This window comes from Sphaerodactylus townsendi, linkage group LG05, assembly GCF_021028975.2.
Source record: "Sphaerodactylus townsendi isolate TG3544 linkage group LG05, MPM_Stown_v2.3, whole genome shotgun sequence".
NCBI classification, from domain to species: Eukaryota; Metazoa; Chordata; class Lepidosauria; order Squamata; family Sphaerodactylidae; genus Sphaerodactylus; species Sphaerodactylus townsendi.
The window spans coordinates 84474972-84495450 of NC_059429.1; the positions used below are offsets into that span (position 1 = coordinate 84474972).

The 20479-nt window shown below is 42.7% G+C and overlaps 1 protein-coding gene across 1 annotated transcript; it reads left to right on the plus strand.

Annotated features, from left to right (window-relative positions):
* Positions 1 to 350: 350 nt before the first annotated feature.
* BTG2 (BTG anti-proliferation factor 2) lies at positions 351 to 4806 on the plus strand. Its single transcript, XM_048497414.1, has 2 exons — positions 351 to 713; positions 1933 to 4806. The coding sequence occupies exons 1-2, from the start codon at positions 539 to 541 to the stop codon at positions 2268 to 2270; spliced, it is 513 nt and encodes a 170-aa protein (XP_048353371.1). The 5' UTR covers positions 351 to 538; the 3' UTR covers positions 2271 to 4806.
* The last annotated feature ends 15673 nt before the right edge of the window (positions 4807 to 20479 follow it).

Sequence of the window (20479 nt, forward strand, 5' to 3'; positions counted from 1 at the left end):
CCTTAAGAACTCTGCTAAGAAGTAACTGCTCCCCCTTCCTTTCATTGAGCTGTCTCTGATTACAACACAAATAATACTTCAAGCCGCTGCAACTAACAAGATGCAATCTCTGCTTTAATCCTCCAGCTCCCCTACTAGGCAAAGCCCTAAAAATAGCCCTTCAGCAGGAACCTCCCCGCACCCAACCTCGGTAGCTATTATCATGCTCTCGGGCCCTGACTTTCCCAGTACTCACGTCACAACTTCCACTCTACTGAGGTCACAACTTCATTAGCATACCAAGAGGAGTTTAGCCAATCAGGAACACTCAGACTTGTGATGTCTTGGTTTCCGAGCGTATTAAGAGTCCGGTTTGCAGCCGCAGCCGGATTACTGAAGCTGGGAGAGGACGACAGACGGGAAAGAAGCCTCCCGCGAGAACTTCGTTAGCAGCCGCTTCTGCGGGCGGACGCGAAGAGCCTCTTTGTTGTTGTACCTCCTTGGAATCCTCAACCCGGAGCCTTAAAGGGGCCGCTCTGACCTCAATACCGAAGCAGCCATGAGCCAGATCCAGCGCTGGAATGGGAGCTGCCTCAGCAACTGCAGCCGGGCGGACATGGTCCCCGAGATCGCCGCTGCCGTGGGCTTTGTGTCCAGCTTGCTCCGGACCCGGGGCTGCGTTAGTGAGCAGCAGCTCCAGGTTTTCAGCGGAGCCCTGGAAGAGGCGCTCACAGGTGAGGACGGAGCTTGCCTGTCTAGAGGATCTTCTGGCCCCCATTTCTTTGGTCAGACAAAGGGGCATCTGGTCAGACTTCCCCCTTTCTTCACTGTGGGAGTGTAAGAATCCCCCTCCTTCCGTCTTTGCTTTCTCTTTGTTCTTTTAGGAGGTGCCTTTTGGCCTTTGACGTCTCGGTTTGTACATAAAGGCTTTATTGTTTCAAGTCCTCTGTGCTTGCCTCTCCTTTCAATGTAACCTGCTGAAATTTGCGAGGGGGGGAGAGACACTGTAAAGCTGCTAAATTTTTGTAACTGGGAAAGCATCAGCGTTATGAAGTTGTTAAGGCAAACGTCAGGCTGCCCCACTCTCCCAAGTGTACTGCTGCTATGGCTGCAAAAGGCGACTTCTCTGTTGTCATGAGGAAGCCAGTGAGGGAGTTCAGGCGTCCCCTGGGAAATTCTTTTGTCACCACCGCCATTAAAATGAAGAGTTGAAATGAGGGAGCAGATGAAGAGACAGTGTCCCTTGTGTGCTTCAGGGGACCCCCGTGGCTCTTGTGCTCCTCATCTGTGTTTATTTTCCAAGCTCCTGTGAGCTGAATAGGCTTACCATAAGCAACTGGTGCCAACAGGAGCATTATCTTATAGCATATGAGTGCTGAGATCTGGTCCAAATCACTTTCAGCCGTACTAGAGTTTGAGCTTGTTTCTGTCCTCTTTAGGAAACTTCTAAATTGTGCCCCAGATGCTTCTGTTGGCTGCCTAATCTGTGTCCCTAGCATTACTCAGTATATAGGATCAGGGGAACGTCTTTTAAGCACATTTATGATGGGACAGAGACTGTGGTTAGCCTGGATTAAGGAGAGGGTTGCTGGGGTATTTGTTAATGTCAGTTGCCTATTAAGGAGCTTTAAGTAAATGGAAAAACTAGGCTAACCATTGTTTCTGAATTCCTTATTCTTTGGACAAGGAAGCTCCTTTATGGCTTTCAAACAGGAGTAACAATGAACTAGTTCAGTGTATTAGTCCATTTTAGTATCTTTGTCTTGGAAAACAATTGAATTGTCTAAAAGCAAATAAAACCATTTGTGGGGGAGGGGGGAATCTTGAGGTACCTTGATCCCTGTCACAAGAGGAGAAGAGAGACTTCTGCCTACATTTTGTGTGTGGTGCCTTTTGTTACAATGGCCCACTTCAACTGCTTACCATTCTTGCTTTATCTCTTTCCTTTTTCAGAGCATTACAAACATCACTGGTTCCCTGAGAAACCCTTCAAAGGCTCTGGCTACCGCTGCATCCGTATCAACCATAAAATGGACCCTATCATCAGCAAGGCAGCTAGCCAGATTGGACTCAGCCTCCAGCAGTTATACCAGCTGCTTCCAAGTGAACTCACACTCTGGGTAGACCCTTTTGAGGTTTCCTACCGGATTGGTGAGGATGGATCCATTTGTGTTCTATATGAGGGATCAGCAGCACCCGTGAGCTCCTATGGGATGCTCACTTGCAAAAATCAGATGATGTTGGGGCGCACCAGCCCTTCCAAAAACTACATGATGACAGTCTCCAGCTAAATGCTCCCAGTTGTCTTTACACTGCCAAGATATGGGCTACTGTATACCTCACCCGAGGATGTATTTTTAAAAATGAAGAGCTATTTATATTTTTTTAAAAAAGAGAAAATCCAAAATGAAATCCAGTAGCAGGCACTGCTCTTTATGCGGAGTGGTGTTGAGGTGCCTTTTTAAAGCTGTTGCAAGCTTGTGAGTTTATTAAAAAAAACCAATGCCAATATCTACCTAATTAGTGTTGGAAGAGAATTCTGGAGTTGACCTGCCTATCTGGGAGACTGCAGGGTTGGAAACCAGAGTACAGGGGGTGGGATATGGCACTTTTAAGCAGTGACTCACTCTGGGGTAAGTGCTACAACAACTGTGAATCTCAAGGCCAGTATGGTAGTACTTAAGCAATGAACACTTATATGTTGCTTGGGACATTGTGGGCTTATTCTAGCCTTGCCTTTTCATTTCTTCAATAGTTGCCTGTTTATTTTCTTACACTGATACAAGTTTGTGTCCTCACCAGTTTCACCTGTTATCCCTATCTGAGCAACTCTTCCCCTCCCCATGACATCAGCGTTTTGTTAACACACCCAGTCACAACTGTAGCCACATTATCTGTCCCCTGGGTGGTGGGGTTTCAAATGCTGGCCCATCCCTTTGCACAAAAGCTTGATTCCTTTCTGCACCTCATCCTGTTCTTCATGTTCATGCAAAATTTGCTGTTGGCATTGTGAAATACTAAGGAACTTTGCTTGGCAGGCGAGTCCAGGATCTGATATATAACAATGCAATCCTAAACAGAGTTACACCCTTCTATGTCCAGCAGACTTAAAAGGGTGTGATACTATTTAGGATTGCATTGTCTGGTTAACTCTGGAAATAAACTCCCATGTGCAAAAGTAAAATGGCTAGGCCAATGAACTTAATCTACTGGTCAGGGAAATGTCCATATTTCATTGCCTTTATCTTGCCCTTTCAAAATTCCTGACAAATGCTGCCAATAAATGCTGAGAAGCAATTATTAAAACAGGGCACTTAATGTTTAAAAATCTGCTTCAGAGCACATGGTTGGTTTTGCTCTTCTGTGTTAAAGAGGCAACTACTTTGCACCCCTAGAACTCCTCCTCCTACCTTTTGTGAATTGAGTTCTCAGACACTGTGCAATATATTTCATAAACCTTGGGCACTCAGGAGAAGGAGGAGATTCTCTGGGATAGCCTCTCTTGTTAAAGCATGTGTAATTTTTTAAAAATTCTCATACAACTTTTCAAGTGTTTGTACTTGACTGATGTTTGAACTGGGAAATCTCAGCACCACAACAGCATGCCATTTAAGAGGTATGATGGCCTCTTGTAAAAAAAACAAACCTTTTTAAAACAAAGCATGATCTGTCAGGATTTTCTTTTGTGCAACCATTGATATGAATGGAAGCTTCACAATAATTTTGACCATTTGTTGTTCAGTTCCTATTCATATCAGTGATGCTTGTGCAGGAGAAATTCTGGTGCATTGTGCCCCAGATAACTTTGCAAAATTTAAAACTGCGACAGCACAGCAGTGAATTGCTTTGTTCTAATTCCACATGTGATGCTCTTTGTTTTGAAGAGCAGAATCTCTACTCATTAAATACAAAGGTTGTGAAGCACTAAGTGTTCCCTATAAGCTAAAAAAAAGTGTCTCCACTCCGTTAGCGTAATTGTGCAATATTTGGTGACATGTTAAGGGGAACACTTTCAGCACTGTAGCTTCCCCCTCCCAGAAAAAAAATCTGTTCCCATTCTGTCTGGGAGCCTCATTCCTTATCTGGTGCATGAAAAACATATGAGTGCGGACTATAGTATGTCCAGGAACAATGTTTGTTTTGCCACACTCCCCGCCTCTGTTTGGAATTTCCCAAATGCCAATACTTGTTTGGTTTGCCAGGTTGGCATGATTAAAGCAACTCCGTTTAAAGGTATCTTGACATTTCCTTTTACTCCCTCCATACCAACTAAGGGTGCCTGTTAAAACCAAATGCTTATTCCATCTCCTTCGTTTTCCTCCGCAGTGTCCTTGAAAGGTTGTTGGGGGAAACAGTAAAGATTACCAAATAGTGTGCTGTTGTACCTGGCTTGGAATCTAGTATTAAGATGTTTTTGTTAGCCTTAAGCCAACCAAATTTGGACAGGAACTGTTCTGTAATTTGTGCATGTAAAAGCTGTGAATTGATGTATGCTCTTTGTTGCCTTCTAATGACAAGCCTGACACAACTTGTTGCAGTGCTGAAGAGTCTTAGGAACAGCCTTTGGGTATGAATGTGTCTGTCTCCCCCTCTCCTTTAAAAAAAAGTTTGCAAAACTTGAGCTGGACTATTGAACGGGACCTACTTTCATAATTGGTGAAAATAATTGAAAAGTTTGTAAGCTATTTTGTGTTGGGGGCTGGGCGGGCTAAACATTGTACAATAGTGTTTTTATATGCAAAATGTACAGATATATTGAGAAATGTACACTTTTGTTACTTTAATAAAAATGTAGCAATTTAAATATGTTGCTGGAAAGATTGAAAACACTGGTTTGTTCTTTGCAGAAAATTTCCCAACTTCTTTCTCTCCTAAATAAAATCATAGTGTGATATAAAATGATATAGACTATGTATAGTCAATAGCTTGTCAGGGGGCTGGTATTGTAGAGCAATCATTGCTTTCAGTATAATTTTTTCACCTGTCCAGCTAAGATCTTGGATCAAACTGGCGTCATGGGCTTCTATAGTTCTTCAGATGAAATTCCCTGACAGATTGGCTACTGTGGAGCCACAACCTTTGCTTTTTTCCAGTTTGTCCAAAGACACAATAGTTGGAGACTGCTTGTAAGTTAATGCTACCCACTGTGAATTAGTATAATTATTCCTCAAAGTGCTAAAATGCACAGGGCCCCAGTGAATATTCTTAGGGTGTTTGTACATTACAGATGATGACATCAAAATATAGTTAGTTAGGGACAGAGGTTCTGTCTACATGATAGTAAGCTAGACTGTACTTCAGTATCCAGTGGGAGATTAAGAAATGCCTGAAGGTACATGGTGATGGTTCTTCAGACATGCAGGAAAACTGTTTTTGCCCAATAATGTGCATCATCTCATAATACAGGAAGACTGGGTATGTGGCCTATGTTGGTGACTAGGCTATGGTGGCTGGGGTGGGTGAATTGTGCAAAGACCTCCTAGATTGGTTCCTTAAAAGTAAAACCAAAGAGAAGAGGTATATTTGATTACTACTTTTTCAGAGATAAAAATATGCCAGTGGTTACACTGGAAGCAACCCTGTTGCAGTGCCTTGCTTATTCCAAGCCATGCAGAAATGTTCTGTTCCAAGTTGTCAAATGAGCAAAATTGTAATGCTTCCAAGGATGACCTAAAATTAAATTGGTCTTTCATTGCTAACCCCCCCCCCCCGCCCTCTTCAGCCTTGAACTGGAATAAAATAGTAATGCTGCAATGGGACAAGTTCAGGCAGGATCATAGGGAGCCATTTTTAAGCTACATGTTCTTGTGGGTTGTCATGGAAATGGCAGGAGTCTGCTGCTGTTTTAGCCTTCCTTTCATACTCTGCCTTTCTTGCAAGGTTGTGCAATTTCACATAAATTACCTGAAAGAGGCTACAAACATTCTCCAAGAATAATAGAATGGAGTGCAGAGAATCATGGATGTTCATTCTAGTAAAACAAAACCTTCCATTTTCTTTAATGGGGACTTCATCCTCACAGTTCATATTTTTCTGGTGCATTGAATCATTTATCTGTGAGTGAAATGAGTCAGAATAATGTATTTTGAATCTAACCCAAAAGAGCAGAAGCATGTTATCTAGACTAGAGCATAGTAACTCTGTTCTTGAAATGAAGGCAGAATTCATCACTGCTCCCAGATAAGTGTTCAGCACAGTTCATGTGAATATTAATGTGTTTTTTTAAAAAAATATTAACAATACCCATCATAATATAATGGCTACAGTGCATGGCTGTAACAAGCTGAAAAATATTCATGCAAGTTTAAAGAAAAGAATGAATGAAAGACATTCTCTGCTGCATCATCTTTTATTCTAAAGTTAACCAATTGGTATTGAAAATATGAGTTTGCTTATATCTGTTTTCCCAATATTTACTATATATTTGAAAACATTCGTTTCATTTTGCTGGGATGTCCCTAATCACACGTCATGGCTCTTCGTTTGTGGAAGAGAGGGGTGATTATTTCTACAGACTCCTCTCCCCACAATGCAGATTCCCACTTGGTTCTCCTGTGCTGTTTCCGAAAACTTACTCAAGGCTGGGAGGAAGCTTTTAGATCCAGAAGGTGAGGGTCTGTTCTGCAAAGCCTTTGAATGGTTAGAAACACACCATAGACAATGTCCAGTGGTCCTTATAACCTGTGTGCAATTACAAGTGGGTTTGGATCTTTTCCGTGTCTATGCTAGTTCTCTGCTTGACCTGTAAGATGTGCAGAAACGTTGCTTTAAGTTCCATGTTATTCATCTGAGTGATTCAGATAAATAGTAGTTCTAAAGGATTTAAATATAATGTGATTGTGTAGTATCCAATTGTGTGCTGCATAGTGTGGCCAGGAATTGGTGAAGGCCAGAGAAAATGGGTGAGTGACCCATTCTGACTGAAAGAGCACCTCTTTTGTTTATTACATTCATTTTCCATTTTTCTTCCATCTTACTATTTCAGGCACTAACTGTAGGGTCTTGAGGTCTTTCATCCAGGTACTGATTAGACCCAGGCCTTCTTGCTGAAAGTAAACCTGCTGTATCATATGTTCTCAGTGTGTACCCTGGGGCTAGCTTGACCACAGAAAAAGTATGTGAACAGAATCGCACTGAAAGGTGCTGGAATTCATATGCATCTATGGGGTTTGGTGCAGCCCCATACCTTCCTTACCCCTATCCATTATTATTTCAATCACAATCAGTATATGCAGTGGTGGGATTCAGCAGGTTTGCACCACTTCGGCAGAACTGGTTGTTAAAATGGTGCTTGTAAACAACCAGTTGGTACATTATTTGAATCCCACCACTGAGTATATGTCTTTGGGGTGTTGTGTGGTTTCTGCGTTGTATGGCTGTGTTGTAGCAACATTTTCTCCTGACGTTTCGCCTGCATCTGCGGCTGGCATCTTCAGAGGATCTTGTTATATTTGGAGCAGTTTTAGTTTGGGATTTATGTTACTGGATTTTGTTTCTATGTTCCACTGGAGAATGAAAGCACTACTAGTGTGGCGAAGTGGTTTAGAGTGTTGGATTAGGGCCTGGATTGACTGCGTTTGAATATGTTGCTCAACTGTGATCATTTGCCAGGTGACATTGGGCCCATCACAATCTCTCAGTCTAACCTTCCTTCAAAAGGTTGTTGTTGTGAGAATTAAGAGGGGAAGGGGGAATAATGTAAGACACCATTCTGAGTCCCCAATCAGAGAGAAAATTAGGACATTTTAAAAAAACCCACATGAGAAATAAAGGAATAGGAAGTCAGCTCTTTCAGATGGGTCATGTTTGCAATGAGCACTTGGTATTATGCTTGCTTTGGGAATGTGGAGCCAATCATTGCAGGAGGTTAGACTTGATGACCCTTGGGGTCTCTTCCAACTCTATGATTCAATCATGTTTATGTGCCTGCTTGTCTGTTTATTATCAGTCAATATTGTTCCGGAGTTCACACAACAGCATAATTCTTGTAAGACTGTCTCTAAAATTGATTTGGACAGATGATGAATATTGAAGCTGTTCTCATCCAACTTGGATATCTTCAGTATCGCCCCAGTTACTCTACCACAGCACAACATCGAATCGTATCTGAGCCCTCCAGGGATAGAGTGGTCTATTAAATCAAATTATTATTATTATTATTATTATTATTATTAATAATAATAATAATAATAATAATAATAATAATAATAATAATAATAATAATAATAATAATAATAATAATATTCTGCTCTCCCGCGAAAGGCTCAGGACGGTGCACAGCAACATAAACCATAACAGAAGCATAACATCATATAATGACAAGCAATAAGCATGGCAACAATAACATAGGATCAATAACATAGGATCAATAAGCATCACATCATAAATATTGTAAGCATAACATAAATATAACATCATAACATAATATCATAGCAGCAATAAACATGGCATTATAAACATAACATTAAACTATAAACCCTATTCATAACAACCTACATACAAGACAATAATAAACTGAGATGGCAACTTTCTCTATCTGTAGCATAAACTACAGAATACATGATCTAAGAACTAACACCCAATAATCTACAGCTGTGTTAGTGTGAAAAGCCAAACCTAGTGAATAATTTAAAATACAACATCCTATCACTAAGCTAAAGTCAATGATCTAACTAAACCTAACACAAGCTCAATAAAATTTACAACAATACAAAACACATTTCCTAAAACTAATACATATTCAAAATGGGGGAAAACCCAATACAACTTAACTGATTAACTACCGACCCTCATATAGTCCATATTATATAGTCCATATCATCAGCAAGCAGTCCAGGGATCTCCCCTGTGTTGTTACTCTCTCTTGCTGTCTGTTAACCAGCACACATTGCCCTGCAGGTCTCCACCGCTGCCACCCTGTTCTCCCTGGGGTACACCCAAGCCCTGACTGTTGGACAAAAAACTCTTGCGTGCTCTGTGTGGGGGCCCTTGCCACCAGCCCCCACTGCCATCCGTGAGTCCTCTGGCAACAAAACAAGAGCACCCCAGCCCTCTCACCACCAGTGGGGCACTACAACTGTTGTTGTCATTGCTATTGTCTGGGGTTTGCATCTTCATTTGAGCCCAACCAGCCAATCATTGTTTGGGGGTCTTAAGATGGAAAGCAATAACATGCAGAGGGGACAATGCAAAACAGAGATGCAATAATCAACAAGAACCTGAGCAATGTTTAATGTAACCTGTGGTATATAAACAGTATCAGATTATTTGTCTGACCATCGTTATATTTTCAGTGCTCAAAACAATCTGTGTCACATACTCATAGTGAGGCCAATAGGAAAGTAATGCCTGAGAGTCTGTTCAAAGAGGCTCCAGTGGAGCCTATTCAGACATTTGAAACATCTTTAACTTGTGCAACTGAGCCTTTAAGATAGTAACTAATTACTCAAAGGCCATGCAGATGCCTGTGCTCTATCTGGGACAAGACACACACCCTTTGAATGACCTGAGAGCCTGGTATTAAAAACTGTATTTAGTTGAATGTTCTCAAGTGGCAGAATGATTCACCAGTGTTTTCCTGGAGCCACTAGTAATCAAGATGATAAAATGATTGCAGCTCTGTTATCCTTAGTGTGGATACATAGTTAATCATACCTTCACAACTCATATACTTCACCTCCTGATAATATAATTCACCACTTGGTTATTTACTGTGGCAGTAGGATTCTTTTTATCTGAATGGTGTTTTAAAACTTGACATTTTAAAAAGCTTTACATTTTTGCTTATTGTTTCTCAAATCACAACTCTGCATTAAATGCATTTAAAACCGTGCCTTGAGGGATTTAATGGTAGATGAGCAGGAAGAAGAAGTAGTATTATTATAGGCCGTTTCCTCACTTTAAAAAAAAGCAGAGGAAAACGTTTTTGTAAGCTTCGGGTGTTTTTGAGCGCGCAGTCATGCTCCCCACTGCAGGTAGTCGCGTGGGTTTCCCCAAAAGGCGCTGTTCCGAACAGGAACAGAAATGACGCGCTCTGAGGGGTTGCAAGGGCGGCAGGATCGGGGTGGCTGCGTTGTCGCCGCTCCAGTAGTGGGGAGTGGCGCTGGAACCCGCGTTACTTGGAGCGAGTAGTGCGCAACGAAAGGTGAGTGGGGAAACGGCCATACAGATTCTGTTCCACATGAGTATCAGTTGCAGTTCACTTTACCTTTGTCTGCATGCCTCCCAAATATGCCACGGTACCTAATAATAAAGTGGCTGACCCCATATAAATTGCACAACAGCAAAAACAGGCCAGTTGTAGGCAAACTAAGGGTCACTACATCTGCGGGGTTCCCCAGGAATGTAGAAAAATATTATAAAGGGGGGGGGGAACCCCTCCAACACAGCAGGATGAAGACTGAATATGTATGGAATGTTAGCAACAGTTGAGAATTAGGAAAAAAAGAAAAAAAGGAGATATTGATCTGCTCAAGGCCCTAAGAGTTTATAGGATCCTGCAGGGGATATTTAGAGGTAGACTTCCAAATTGTTCTTCCCTCTTATGATTCTTCATGGGTCCCTAACTTGTCCACAGCTGGTCAATCAGTAGAACTGTCAGAATCTCTCCTGTTACCCCCTGTATGTTATATCCAATGGTGGGATTCAGCAGGTTCGCATCACTTCAGCAGAACCGGTTGTTAAAATGGTGCTTGTAAACAACCAGTTGTTAAATGATTTGAATCCCACCACTGATTATATCACCCTGAACAGAATGAAGTGTACTGACTACCCATATGTTCCCGAGGACAATTCAGAGTGCAGATACTTACCTCTAAGGCTCTAACCAGGGTATTCTGGATGACCACTTCGTTACAAGGGTATTCTGGACAACCATCTCCTCTTATACCATCCAGCCCACAGATTAAGATTTGCCCCTCAAGTTCTGCTCTCTATGATTCTGCTTTCAGATGTGAGGTAGGTGGTGATTGGAGGCAGGGCATTTTCTGTGGTGGCACCTGGCCTCTGGAATGCCCATGAAACTCCACATAGTGCCTATTTTACTTTCTTTTAGGTAGGTCAAAACACATCTTTTCACCCAGGCTTTTAATTAGGGGCTCTGTCTGAGCAATTTTTAAATGATCTGCTTCTGGTTTATAGTTTTGATGCTGTTTATGTCAAATAGTTTCTATACTGTGAAGTAGTTTTAATTGTAAGCCACCTCACATAGGACTTCTAAGAGAAAGCATATGATAAAATATCCTAAATAAACAAATCCACAGCCATTAAAAATGAGCCCCCCCCCCCCCCCCCGGTATGGTTTTCATTCTCTATCTCTGCCAAAATCATATCCACAGCTTAATTTGAGCTTCGGCAGTCTGCTGCACTGCTTACCAACACCCATGTGACCTACTTCCTTATAAGCTGGCAAACTATCCCTGATTAAATTAAACTCTGGACATCAGCTCTCAGCCAGCACTTGAGAGCTTGCTTGATTCTTTAGAAGGCTGGTCTCTGGCACTTCAGGAGACCATTATTCTGTGCATGATCAACTGGGTCATTAAATACTGAAGCACTAAATTCTCACTCTGGTACCAGAAAAGTTCAGCAAAGAAGCTAGCATGAGACATTTTGTGTTTGTTTATTGACAATGTAGTTCCTGAACTCTAGCAAGCTCCATGGGGACTTATAGCAACACTTATCATACCATTGGTGTCCCTGCCAGCATCGTTGTTTCCATTGAGGAATATTTATGTGACAGGGCATTTCAGCAGTTAACTGGTGATTAAATGATGGCTGTGGCTCATGGGTGTTTCCATCACCAAAAGGTATTCGTAGCTCACTCTGAGGTAAATGTATGTCCCAGCCAACCAAGCTTCGTTGCCACTAGTCTTCCTCCCAGCAACAGGGGATTAATTGTTCAAATGCCTCTTTGGAAATGTGTAATAATTCCTTGGATTATTTACTTTCCTATGAAGGTGGGTGGGTAGGTGGATGAGTGCATGGGAGGGGGACTGTGCTCCTTGTTCTGTCCCTCACCTCTATGCATAGCTGTGCTCAGTGTTCAGAGAGCCTTCACATGTACAAACAGTATGCATACAGGTATCATAAGAATCAGACTGGGAAGCCTGTAAAATTCACCTTCCCCAGTTGCATGAATGGAGCTTATGAACAGGCAAATAGCACACATAAAAACTTTGTGCTTACATTAATCATTGTATTCACATTAATCTTGGAGGAAGGGACTGAGGGTATTATCCTACCGCTCTTTCTGCCAGAGCTGTGCAGAGGGGGCACAAGGAGAAATTTGGCATCCCAGGTAAAAATATGATGGCAAAATGGACAGAAGTCATTATTTATGTGCATTGCAAACAAACTCAGTTGCATACACACATGGAAGACTATGGAGAAGGTTACAGAATGACTGTACTTGCCTGACAGAACTCTTGGAGGAAGGCACCTTGTGTTTCCTGGTAAAGCGAGAAAACTAGTGCCTGTGAACATTTTTAAATAGATGCCCATATGATCTATACAGACAGTGAAAATTCCAGGTGAGTCCAAAAACTGCTTCAATTATATTCCTGGTGGAACAACTCTGTCTTACAGACCCTGTGAAGGCGTACTACAGGGCCGGGTCTCATTAGAGCCCAGAAGGTCCTCACTCTGATTGCAACCTACAAAGATACACCAGGTGAGAGGGTCCAGTAGATATGCTGGTCCCAGGCCATTTAGGGCCTTATAAGTTAACGACAAAATATTCAACCTGATCCGGTGCTCCACCTAGAACCAATGAAGCTGGCAGATCACTGGTTGAATGTGCTCTCACCACGAGGTCTCCATAAGAACTCTCACTGCTGCATTTTGGACCAGTTGGAGCCTCTGGAGCAGGCCAAAGGGTGGCCCTTGTAGAGCGAATTGCAGTAATCTAATCTAGAGGTGACCTTTGCATGATCATACATGTACTTCTGTTTGTAAGAAAGAGCCATTGCACATTTATTTTCAATGAAACTGGAGACTAGTACTGGATAATTTTGGTGCTGCTAGCCTAAAAACTGCTCTCCCTGCAGGCAAAAAACTGAAAAACACCAAGAATACAAAAAAAACCTGAATTTTTTGCTGCCCCCCCCAGGCGTGCACCTGGTGCAATGTGCACCCCCAGTCCCCTTGTAACTCCGCCTCTGCCCCCTCCCCCTGCCTCAGTGCTTATAAAAGCAGGTCTCAGAGGCCAGGGGAGGGTAGTCGCTTCTGGTATCTCTGGAGGGGAGGGCAGGAGAGAGTGCTGGCTGGGAGCCAGGAGAAGGGGGGTGGCAGCAGGGGCGGGAGGTGGAAGCCAGGTGCCCTCAACCCTGCCCATGTTGATGACGACATGGGCGGGGTCAAGGGTGCCTGAAGATGACGAGGCAGCAGGACATCCTGCTGCCTTGCCATCTTCCTGATCACGTGTGGGGCCAATTTTGTGTCCCCCACGTGACCAGATTAGTGGCGCCTGGGGACAGATATCCCTCGTCCCTAGGCAAATACGCCACTGATGAGAATTACTCAACAAAATTAAATGTACACTGGACACAGATTGTACATGTGTTCAATGTAATGCGAACAGGACTAGTATGCCTGGAAAGATTCACCTAGCTCTGAATTGTAATAATATATCCTGAGCAATGCAGCATGTTGTTCACATCAGTCATAATGAACCTTTCCAAGACAGTCTCAGCAAATTTTATTCATTTGCTTGTTCATTGACTTGAATGCTTATATCCACCTTTTGCTTATTTCTCAAGGTACCTTGTGACACATATAAAAATAAGCAATTAGTACGCCAATAAGACTCAGAACATACACACAAAAACATAGCAAAGTGAGATGCACAGAAGCCAAATAATTAAAATAATTACAATCAGAATGTTGGACAAGTCTAATAAAATCTAAGAATTGGTTGCAACTACAAAAGAAACCATGGGCTGCAAGCTGTCTGAAAATAGCACTGTATGCAGTTGTCAAAGGACACCAAAGGGCCATGAGATGTTTGCAGTTTTGCTGTAGTTTTGGTGCTTTTTTGTGTTGAGTTGCTATATTTCTTTTGCAGCACGTTCCTGTTCCTGTGTATATCCCTATGCTTGAAAGCTGATGCCTCTCACCTCTGCGATCCTAATTAGTCCTAAATTAGTTTTCACAGGTGAGTCTTAAACTGGCAAGTTGCTGTATAAATGTGAAACATGCACTGGCTGGTACGTGCATTTGATTTTTCTTCTAAAATCACTCCTCCATTAACAGTACTAACAAGTCACTTTCATAGGTTCTATGTAGGAGAGGGAGGAAGCAGAATCATGCCCCACTGTCTCCACTTCTAGCTTCCACATGGTCAGCTCTGTGTCTCAGCAGAATTTGTATATGGACAAGTTGTGTGTGCACAGGCTTTTTCTGTGCAATTGGGAATCCACAAAAGATGTGGGTCCCTGATCAAATGTACAGAGCCTATGAACATAGGTTTAGCTAATCCTTCTCAGCTCTGCTTGCAAATTGTTCTCTTACTGCACACTTTTTAAAAACTCCAGATGCTGTTCTGTTATGGCAACTGAATGGGGCAGATTGTTTCCCACATGCTTCCAGTATGGCTGTTTGGTAACCTGATATCCAGTTATCCCAAACCGATATCTCATTGATGTAAAGCAATGAACATTGAACTGCCAAACAAATAGCACCTCCTGTTTTGGAAATAAAAACAAACTTGGCTAGAAATTCAGAGATGGAAGTGGGATTTTGATTTTGGTCCATGTAGTAGTACCAGTTCAATAATGAATTTCAACATTATCAGTTGAAGGAGTGCATTCTGGTGCTGGAAAGCAAGTCTGAGCTTGTAATGATGTCGGGGAAGGGAAAACATTTAATGGTCCCTGGGTGGGGCGGTGATGAATGAGTCAGCATTTATTTTTAAGCAGCTGGTGAAGAGAGAAATGAACTACAGAGCCTCCTTTCTAGCTGTGTGTTCCAGTGTGCCAGGACTTGGCCTCCAGGTGTTTCCTGAGTTCTCTTTGTTTTCTGATGTGGAGGTGGGGCAATGGGGGGAGGAGCAATAGCTCTGGGCTCCACAGTCAGGCTGCAGTATAAACAAAGCTGCAAGTTCTTGTATCTAGGGAAATCAGTCTGTGGCCCAAAGCACAGTTTCAACACCTGCATGCCTGAAACCCACAACAGGACTGGAAAAGAGTACATTTCAAGTTGTGGCTTCCCATTCATTTTATATGATGGGGACAGAACAGTTTAATTCATTCAAATTCCAGGATCACTTGCATAAATTTTGATGAGAGTGGTGGCAGTTATACTTTGTGGTCCAAGAAGTGCCAGACCCTTCAGGTCTCCCCCAAATTACAATGCAAATAAGCAAAATATGTCTTTAAAGTTTCTACTGCATGCTGAAGCAGCAGCTGCCCTCTCGATTTAAATGTGATAATTTCAACCGAAAATCAGCTTGCCTCTTGCAGTGGAAACAGTTGCAGTGGAAACATCAATGAAACCCTCAGCTGTGTGCATATTTTCCCATGCGCATGTTTGTATCTTCACTAAAGATGAACACAGCAGTTGAGCTTTAAGTTTGAAGTCTTTCAAGTGTTTTCTTTCGTGGCAGACATAACATTAGAAAATGTAGTGGCCCACAAAGAACAAACAACCTAGGACAGATATAGGAAAAACCCTAAAAATCATGGGTCTACATCTGGGATCCTCAACCTTGTTGAGCCTGTGGATACTGTTGGATAACAGATATCGGATTTTGATAAAAGATAGTGGATGTCACCAAAAAATGGCTGCCATGAGAGATGAGGCCAGTCATACAAGATGGCTACCAGGTGTGGGGTGTCACAAATGCGAGAAGGTTCCAAGCCAAGTACCCTTCTGTGTTTGGGGGCAGCACTTTCTCAATGGACATGCTATTTTTTATTCTGATAAACTGCAAGAAATCCTAGAGTGACTCTTTACCTTGGAAAGAGGCACTCTGAGGTGAAGCAGGGATGTATCTATGGAAAACAGCACCTAGCGCAGCACCAACTGGCCATGCTGGTAGGGGCTGATGGGAATTGTAGTCCATAACATCTGGAGTGCCAAAGGTTCGCCACCACGGACCTAGCACAAGCACTGAGAAACCCTCTCCCTTCCTCCTCTGCAATCTGGCCGGGTCCAACAATAAACTGCAGGCACTGCCTCTGCAGACCACAGTTCAATGCTGGATCTGGCAAGGCTGAGCCAAACATTCAAATGGAGGCTCTCAACCTCTGAAGGCAGAGTCCGCAGTTTAAAGCTGGATCCAGCAGAGCTGAGCGTTCAGCTTTACACTTCTGGCTCTGGCTTCGAGCCCACAGTTTGAGGCTGGACTTAGCTGGGTCCAGCTTTAAACTGTAGGCTCAAAGCTGGACCTGGCCAGGCTGAGCCCAGCCTCACTGGGGGCTTGGCTCAGACTGGCTGAGTCCAGCTTTATGCTGTAGGCTCTGCCTATGAAGTCCAGGTGACTTGGGAGGTGAAACCCACAGTTTAAAGTTGGACTCATCTGGAGTGAAGTTCTTGCCAGGGAGGGGGCTGGGTTGCCAAGGGCACCCCCCTTCAAGTGGCACCCAGGGCACACGCCCAGGCTGCTTCACTCTAGATATACCTCTAGGAGGAAGCAAGTAGGTACCTAGAAAAATACTGAAGGGCATATAGTATCCATGAGACCACATTAATGATCTCTGCCTTACAATAAGCAATGGACCCAAAGAGAGATCTAATGCAAACCACACACTCTTAGAAAGGATTTAGTTGTGTAGTGCTCTTGGAGTGTATTTGCAGAACCAGGAGGCTGTGAGAAATTGTTAAATTTACATAACATTCCAATTGTGGCAACCCATATACAGTGGGGGTATGTGGATGCCCGCACCATCCATTGAATCCAGTTAATTAACTGAATTCATCTGCCAGAATGTTTGATCTGCTTTCCACATTGGTGCCCTGGATTACTTAGGAGGTAGTCAAGTTATACCCTGTTCAGTCTTTTAGAATGCTCTGCTCGGGTCCTAGTGCCTTGGGAATAGAACTTGGTAGGCACTAGGACCCAAGCAGAGCATTCTAGAACAAAGATGGTCCAAAAAATGGCAGAGAAATCTCCTGCCATCTTTATCCTGACCAGGGTATAGCACTGCCACTGCTGGGAATATGTATTAACTGGATTTTTATCTTAAAGGAAGATTTCCTCTTATGCAACTCTTGTTTACTTGTTTTCAGCAGTGACCTGATTATTCTAGATTCCAATACATGTCATATTTCTGTTTCTTTAGTGCTATATTCTTGGCTTTAACAATGTTAAGTAAAGGTAAAGGTAGTCCCCTGTGCAAGCATCAGGTTGTTACAAACCTATGGGGTGATGACACATCATGTTTACTAGACAAACTATGTTTACAAGGTGGTTTGCCATTGCCTTCCCTGGTCATCTATACTTCACTCCCACCAACTTACTCATTTTAGTGACCATGGAAGGATGGGAGGCTGAGTCAACCTTGAGCCTGCTGCCTGAACCCAACTTCCATTGGGATTGAACTGTGATTGTTACGAGAGCTTCAACTGAAGTACTGCAACTTACCACTCTGTGTCACAGAGTATACATTTGACAATGTAAATGGATTAAAATACTAACGAATCCCACATTTCATTCTGTATTTAATAAGGAAACATGCACTGAATTTCTAAGGACTGATCTGCAATGCCCACCCCCACATTTGTAGCCTGGGAAACTGGGGTGGTAGTTCAGTGGTTTTTGATGTGGACAAGTGGAGGTGAATCTTTCACTCCACTAACCTACTGCTGTATTTGGGTTACTGTTTGTGGGAGGTACCATTCTGTGGAAACTTTAATCTCACCTCCCTAGTTAAAAGCAAAAAAAAGAGTTCACAACAGAACTTCTGGTTCAGTCCTAGTTGAGTGAAGTATTTTGGCTCATGTGGATATCTGTAAAGATATCTGTAAAGGACAAAGTTGTTTCACAAAAATAATTGGCTTTTATTTTCAGCTAAACGAAAACATAAGTCCCATTCTCACAAACACAATAACATCAGTGACATTTTCCCATGGGATTGCTGGGGAGTGTAAGTGAATATGGGCAAGCTGATCATGTGATTTTTGTGACTCAGGGACTTCTTCCCCAGCCATGCAATTATTGGGTGAGCAAAACCCATGTGACTATTCTTACCTCTGTAGTGCTGATATCTGCACACACTCCCCAGGAGCAGGGGAAATAATTCCTGTGATGCTGACTGTGTGTGCAAAGGGTGTATTGATTTGTATAGATTTATGATGTGACCTCATTTGGAATACTGTGTATAGTTCTGATCACCATATCTCAAAAAGGACATAGCAAAGCTGGAAAAAGCACAGAAGAGGGCAAGCAAGATGATAGGGAACACCATCCTTATGATGAAAGTCTGAAGAGTCTGGAACTTTTTAGTTTGGAACAACTAAGTGGGGGACATGGTAGAGGTTGATAAAATTATGCATGGACTAGACAGAGTTGAAAAGAGAACATTTTCTCCCTCCTCCCAAATATTAGAACTCGAGAGCATTCAGTGAAGCTCATGGACAGTCTATTGAGGACAGACAAAATAAATACTTCTTTACACTGAGAGTGATTAAAATGTGGAATTTGCTGCCAGAGAATGTAGTGATGGATACAAACACAAACAGCTTTAAAAGGAAATTAGGGGTCGTTTCCCCACTTACCATCTGCTGCTCGCTACTCTCCCCAAGTAGCACGGGGTCCCGCAGCACTCCCCACTACAGGGGCGGCGACAACGCAGCCGCCCCGACGCTGCCACTCTCGCACCCCCTCAGCGCGTGTCATTCCTGGCGCTCCTCAGAACGGCGCCTTTTGATGAGTGCGGGGTCACAGGGAAGCCCGGGCCTAGCCAGAAATGATCTTGGCAGCTGAGAGTAGCCCAGCCTTAACTGGAGTAGTCAGCTGTGCACTTGCCAGCAAAGGGTGGGGAAACGACCAGGGTTAGAGATTCATCTTCAGGTGTTACTAAAAGCTTCAAGCATGTTTCCAGCTTGTGTTGACATCACATGAGATGGCTGTTTTGCACACACAATAGTACATCATCTCTCACTCTGCCCTGAACAGAGACTTGGCACTCAATTAGACATGACTGAATCCCTGAGTCGAGAATAGGAACAGTTCTGCAATGTTAGGAATGAAGTCTTCTCTGTTTACTAAAGCCATGGCGCCCTATCCTGATAGGGACCAAGGCGGAGGCGGGCACTCATTACATTTTGTTCATCAGTTCCACATGAAGGCTGGAATCTCTGACCTCTCTCTTTATCCACTAGGTATAACAACCAAATCCCTTTCAGTCCTTAACACCATTCATGATACCTGAAAGATTTATGACAAGGAACACAACCCTCTTCTCCTTTTGTGATTTTTAAAATAAAAATATCCAAAATGATTTCCTTCTCATAAGCATCTTAAGAAAGAAGCATTGATTCTGGAACGCTTAAGCTGGAATAAACGTGCCACTGAACTTCTCTTTTATTTTGTCCTGCACATAATCAGACAATTTTAAATCTTATGTAAAAAGCTGCATAAGTGAACAGAGAGCCACTGAGCATTCAGATGAAGTCAAGTGGCCACTGCATATTTGGGGTCCCATTTATTTATAACTGATTTATTTACTAATTTATGGGTCATCTCTACAGAGTCCTGTTTGAGACAGCTCACACGTTTAAAAATGCTATCAAACCATAAAAACAACATAAATTATCAATACTAAAAACAATCCATTAAAACCAAGCCTGAGGCATAAAACCAGTAAAACACACTGGGCACTGCTTAAACAACCATAAACAGTCCTCAGGCTAGGAATAGACCACAAAACAGCATAAATAAAAAGATTTAAAAATTATTCATCAAAACATTTGTGTTAAAAATGCTTTGGTCTAGCTGGCATTTAAAAGTAGGTTCCAGGAAAGGCTGGGTGGGGACATTCCAAAGGGGAGTGGTAGGGTTGCCAGTTCTGGCTGGGGAAATTGCTGATGATTTGGGGGAAGGCATAGAGTTTGTAGAAGGGGCTCAGCAGGGATGTGATGGGATACAGTTTGCCTGCCAAAATTGCTATTTTTTCCCCAGGGCTACTGAACACAGTAGTCTGGGGATCAGCGGTGATTCCAAGCGAACCCCAGGTCCCACCCAATGGAGGTTGGTAACTCAAGCAAGGTGCCATAACTGAAACTACCCTTTCTCCAGTTACTACCTGCTTCATCTCTGAAAGTGAGGGTACAGACAACAGTATGTAGGAGGGAATTGGTAATAGCAAGATGAACAGTATGGGAGGATCCTGTTTTCCCACTCCCCGAAGGATGCAAGGATAGCCCAAACCAATAAATATCCAATAAAAGGCAATACCATAAAGCACAATTAAAGCATTCCATGAAAAATCCAGAAGTTTCAGTTACAGAAAACTCTGAAAGATTATGTGATTTAGCTTGCACTCATTATGGTGTTTGTTCA